This window comes from Impatiens glandulifera, chromosome 4, assembly GCF_907164915.1.
Source record: "Impatiens glandulifera chromosome 4, dImpGla2.1, whole genome shotgun sequence".
In the NCBI taxonomy this organism is placed as follows: Eukaryota; Viridiplantae; Streptophyta; class Magnoliopsida; order Ericales; family Balsaminaceae; genus Impatiens; species Impatiens glandulifera.
The window spans coordinates 643218-648957 of NC_061865.1; the positions used below are offsets into that span (position 1 = coordinate 643218).

The 5740-nt window shown below is 35.2% G+C and overlaps 1 protein-coding gene across 3 annotated transcripts; it reads left to right on the forward strand.

Annotated features, from left to right (window-relative positions):
- Window positions 1-1178: 1178 nt before the first annotated feature.
- LOC124933821 (stress response protein NST1-like) lies at window positions 1179-4918 on the forward strand. 3 transcript variants are annotated; one of them, XM_047474260.1, is made up of 4 exons: window positions 1179-1345; window positions 1471-3061; window positions 3583-4484; window positions 4568-4918. In XM_047474260.1, the coding sequence occupies exons 2-4, from the start codon at window positions 1652-1654 to the stop codon at window positions 4701-4703; spliced, it is 2448 nt and encodes an 815-aa protein (XP_047330216.1). In that variant the 5' UTR covers window positions 1179-1345; window positions 1471-1651; the 3' UTR covers window positions 4704-4918. The 3 variants fall into 3 exon arrangements, with proteins under 3 accessions (XP_047330216.1, XP_047330217.1, XP_047330218.1); XM_047474261.1 differs by having other exon boundaries at window positions 4571-4918; XM_047474262.1 differs by having other exon boundaries at window positions 4574-4918.
- The last annotated feature ends 822 nt before the right edge of the window (window positions 4919-5740 follow it).

Below are 5740 nucleotides of genomic sequence, written 5' to 3' on the forward strand. Positions count from 1 at the left end.
TTAATTTATTTTGCTTCTTCTCTATTCTTTATTCTAGAAGTATATATTATATATATTAATGTTGTATATATGATCAAAATCTTAATATGATTAAGAAATATTAATTTTCTTTTCATACATAGAAATGTAATTATTGAGTTATCTAATTACTATATTTATCTCAATACATAATATGACAATATATTTATTTTCATATTAAGAAATATTATTTTCCTTTTCATATATAGAAATGTAATTATTGAGTGATCTAATTACTATATTTATCTCAATATATAATATGATAATATATTTATTTTCATATTTTATAAGAGTTTTAAATTTAGTAATAATACCAATTTTAATATATTACTATATATATTATACAAAAATATTATTTTATATAATTTTATCATAAAAGATTTTATTTTTAAAATAATATAATATAAACGATACTCTATGGATTCTCCAAAAATTACATAATAAAACAGAACACAAAAATGATAAATATACTCCTCTTTGTACTAATTAACTATTATCTTTGAATTAATAAGCATTATAGTCATAAACATAAAATTAATATAATTTAAATTTATGATAAATATTTTTTTTTTAGATTTTGTATGTGTTTTGATTTAAAGAGTTTATGATAACATATCATTTTATTTTATTTAGTCCAAATCTATATATATGTTTTTTTTGTATTGTTATTCAATTATTCCTAGACAATATTTATTCTTGACAGCCCATATTTCCTAAGCCTCACAAAAAAGTTATAAGTAAAGCCCAAATCCAAATTATTATTGTATCCTGATTTATGGGCCGCCGTCCAATCCAGATTCAAGAGTCCAGGTAGAGCAATATATATTTTTTATAATTATATATGGTTAATTTATTTCGTTAAAAATAATGAAAATTGCACTAAAACAAACATTGTATTATTTTATTATGTGGAACCTGGTCAATAGTTGAAATGTCTGAGAAAATACAATATTAATTTGAAATATTGTCTGTTTACTGTAAAGAGGTAAACAAAACAGGTCAAGTTTGGGTGCTATCCACATTTATATTGGACAGTATATACAACTGAAGAGTGAAAAACCCACCCGGCCCACCAATAACCGGCCCGGCTCCACATTCATATGACGGTTTGATTGCGTAATTTTCTTCACCATTTCTCCTCTTTCCAATCCTTTTCTCTCTCTCTCTTTCTCTCGCTCATAAAATCATCATCATCCTCGTCGCCGCTCGTCTCCTTTGGCTTTCAAGAGAAAGGAACGAACCGCTGCAGCGAGCCGGTTCAGGCGCCACCGCCGTTGAGTTCGCCGACGATATCTTGTACGTTATGCCAATGGATGTTCCTCCGTATGTAAGTCTTCGAATCCCATTTGATTCTTTTCGTATGCTCGGTCTGGAGCTCTCTTTTTTTTTCTTTTTTTTTTAATTTCCGACAGCTGGAATTGATCAAATTGGTTCTTTTCCTTTCAAAACTAGGTTGGATTACTTTGCTGACGTTGTTAGGATCTGGAGTAATCTTATTTTTGCTCAGGATTGAATTCGGAGGAGATATAGGGTTTATTTTGTTTGAAGGTTAACGGTTCTTGAATCTATATTATAGGGATTGGTTTTTGGATTGATTTACAGAACAGACAAGATAGGTGTAGGCTAGAGGATAATGTGTATACTTTGCGGGATTCAGAAGTGGTCTCGTCGTGTTGCTACCATGCTTCCATGGCTAGTAATTCCTCTGATTGGACTTTGGGCTCTTTCTCAGTTGTTGCCTCCGGCTTTTCGGTTTGAAATCACATCACCTAGGTTGGCTTGCGTGTTCGTGCTTTTAATTACTCTATTCTGGTATGAGATTTTGATGCCGCAGTTGTCCATTTGGAGAGCGAGAAGAAATGCTCAGCTCAGAGAGAGGAAGAGGTTTGAAGCCATCGAAATGCAGAAGATTAGGAAGACTGCCACAAGGAGGTGTCGCAACTGTTTGAATCCCTATAGAGACCAAAACCCTGGTGCGGGCAGGTTTATGTGTTCCTATTGTGGTCATATTTCTAAAAGACCAGTTTTAGATCCTCCCCTGCAGCCTGACCTCGGTCTCTCGAATTATGGAGTTTTAAAGGATTTGGTAGGGAAAGGCGGGAAAATATGGTCTGATAGCACTTGGATTTGTGGTCAAGAATGGTTAGAGAATGGTAATTGGGTTGGTGGGCAATTTTCTGGGAATAATTATGAGAAGAAGAGTGGTTTTGGGATTTTCAGTGGTGACGATGATTGTATGGCAGAGAAGTCATATTTCCCTGTTGTTACCTTCGCTTGTAAAATATTGTCTGCTTTATTCTGGATCATGAGATTGCTTTGGTTAAAGGTCACTAGATTTAGTTCACTAAGAGAGGACTCCTCGCTAGATGCAAAGCAGAAGAATTTATTAGCAAAACAGGGTGAAAATGGGGTGAATTTTCAAGAAAGTAGAGCAGAAAAGACGCGCAGAAAAGCAGAAGAGAAGAGACAAGCCAGATTAGAGCGGGAATTATTGGAGGAAGAAGACAGGAAGCAACGAGAAGAGGTTGCCAGGTTGATCGAGGAGCGAAGGAAACTTAGGGATGAAATCATGGAGGTTGAGAAAGATCGTAGAAGAGGGCTAACAACAACTTGTGCTCAAAAAGATCGAAAGAAGCAAGCTGAGAAGAAACGTCAGGAAAGAAAGAAGGAAAAAGACAATTCGGATGCTGAGGAAGTAGAGAAGCGAGGTGGTAAGGAAGTCGAGAGGAAAAAAGAGTTGCACGAAAAGAATGATACAGAGAGACGAGAATATGTTAAGGGTAATCATAGCAGGGGAAATGCTGGAACACATTATTACCTTGACAGAGTGAAAGGAACTATTTTATCTTCTTCAAAGGCATTTGGTAGTAGTAGTAGTAGTTTCTTCAGGAGAGGAGGAGTTAACACTTCTTCAACAGTTTCAAGAGAAAACAAATCCAGCATCTCTGTAGATCATATTTACTCATCTGGCAACAAAAAGGATTTACCTCAGCCTGGAAAATCAACTGTGAATGGAGATGATAAGAACATAAACCGTCCTCCTGTAAGTTACTATCAAAACTTTGTACATATATTCTTATGCCTTTTATGGTATTGCTTTTTTCCTGTTTTGTAAGGGGTGCGGAAATTGTTGAACAATATTCACGCAAAAGACTAATTAAGGGATCTAATGAGCTTATTTTGAAACTTATATTTTATCACAATCTCTATCACATGATCCCTTGGAAAATTGTCAGAGTTCAATTGAAAGTGATCCTCTTTCCATTTGGTATAAGATGTTTCTTTTTGCCAGTGATCCAAATTATAGTGTGATTTTGTTACCGTGATCCAAATTATTTTCTAGTTCATAATGAATTTTTGGAAAACACGACAGATGCAGATTTTTCAGGATCTACATGATCAAGATGAAAAAGTGTATTACAAAACAACCCATTAGAATCTTAATTGTTTTAGCTCATTACACTTAGAATCATTAAGCATCTTCATTGATTGTTAGGAAATGAGAAGTTAGCTATTGGATGATTATGAAAGTAGCAAACTGAGAGTGAAATGTTTTGATGGTAGGTAACAGTTGATCCTGAAGCAACATCAGCCCCAAAGAAATCTTGGCATCATTTGTTCACTGGCGCATCTGGTCCAGCTAGTTCAAATACAATAAGTAAACCAAATATTTCAAATTCAAAAGGCCAGGGTGAAGTAGAAAGCGGCTCTCCTCCTCCTCCTCCTCCCTTGTCTGAATCTACAACAACATATGATAATCCTATAAATTTTGGACTTCCAGCACCTTTTACTTCACCTAATTTTCCACAGATTCAAACAAGTTTGTCTCCGCATGATTTTCTACCTGAAGAGTTTGAGATATTTGAAGATCCATGTTATATTCCTGATCCAGTGTCTCTACTTGGGCCTGTTTCAGAGTCACTAGACAATTTTCAGTTAGATGGTTTCAACAATGGATTAGAAAAGTCTTATGCTTTGAAGAACATTTCGGTTGAAAGGCCTTCACCTATTGAGTCTCCACTATCACGAGCACGGGCTAATTCTTCTTCTTTGTGTAATGAAAGGCATTCGAATAATTATAATTTGTTCCCAAGAAAAACAAAGTCTGAAGAGATTCCAAGCTTCCCGGGATTAGATGTTCCAAGTAGCAGTGAGTTGGAAGGAACTTATCAGATGTGGAAGACATCTCCACATCTGGATCATCAAAATGACCTAGGTTGGCTATTTCATCCTCCTGAACTAAACAAGGAAGAGACCATGCTGCTGAACCATCATCCATTCTCCCAAAGTAGTAACATGGCAGCCTCATTGTTCAGTACTAAAGATGATGAACAGATCCACCACCAAGGTTTTGGAACAACAACATTTGGAAACTCGTTTTCTCCCTTGTTGCTTCCAAAACCTCCTACAACAGCTGGACCATTATTTAATCTGGATGTGTTGTCTCCACCTCCCAATTGGCACAAGTAATGTTTAGTTAAATCGTCCTATAACCACCTTAGTATATGATTATTAAATTTGATTATTTTTATTATTGTATATATTGCAGCAGCAGGAATGAAGGGGTTCGATTGCAGCAGGGTTCAAGTACTAATCATGTTGTTGGTGGTGGCCTATTTTCTCCCCCTGAGATGCATTCACTTTGGTCATTTGAAGGTGAAAATCTCGATAGAAAGAGGGACTGACTGAACTACATCCGATGAGAGGAGGGAAACCTTACCACCTCTTACGGTATATAGAGAGTTGTTAGAATGAATGAATGAATATATTGTATCTTCTTCCTTGGTGTCTTTTTTAAAAAGGAAGATTTTTACTAACATTGAGCATAAATATACAAGGGAGTAAGTATATGACAACTTTGTGCATGATTTGGTTCATGTTTTTTCAAAATTATCATTTATGTTGTATACAGAGGACTCAAACAAACATATAATGACTCTATAAGCTATTCAAAAACCATAGGAACCAACTGTCAGGCTCAATCGTAATGCTAGAATGGTGCAAGCTTACTTTTTCTTTTATGATTGTTGGAATCGGGATGGTCTTTGAGGACTGAACAAGAAACAAGTCCAAATGTTGTTTAAAATAGAGGTTTTTGCAAGGTCTGGCACAACATTTGCTTCTTCTTTTAGAAAATCACTTAGCAAGAACTTGATGCTCATATCCCTAGCTTTTCCCTTTTGTATCTTGATTTGTCTGTTGATTGTGGTATCACATTTTAATTTAATTCAGTCCTCTGGTGGGATCCATTTGTCCTAATGTGAGTGAGTATTTGGAGGTGGATTAATGTTTCCCCCTCTTTTGTATGAGGATTACATATTCAGCAAATGGCCATGTTTTCCCCACTATTGAAAGTCATTGCTTTTTGACTCAAACTTCCACTTGTTTTCTAATAAAGTTACCCTAATGTGAGTGATATTGACTCCCTAACCAACAATCAAGCCCCATGTAACTTACATCATTAGCTATCCCATTGTGGCATTCATAAGTTTTGATTTGCTCAGACTCAGTACTTCATTGGTATGGTAGAGCATTATAGCTCAGGTTTATTGGTTATGAGTTTTAGTTTTCACCCTCACCCAAATCATTTTAAAATTAAAAATATGTTTTGTTTTGCTTCAAATATTCAACAAGATTTATTCAGAATGTGATTTGAATTTTGTATGCCCAATATGCCTGTGTGGTTTTGATGAGCATTAAGATTGTCAGATCAACCTAGTTG

Coding starts and splice junctions, on each gene's coding strand:
- LOC124933821 (XM_047474260.1), top strand. CDS start 1,652: ATGTGTATACTTTGCGGGATTCAGAAGTGGTCTCGTCGTGTTGCTACC. Junction 3,062..3,582: donor AGAACATAAACCGTCCTCCT/GTAAGTTACTAT, acceptor TTTTGATGGTAG/GTAACAGTTGATCCTGAAGC. Junction 4,485..4,567: donor CCACCTCCCAATTGGCACAA/GTAATGTTTAGT, acceptor TATATATTGCAG/CAGCAGGAATGAAGGGGTTC.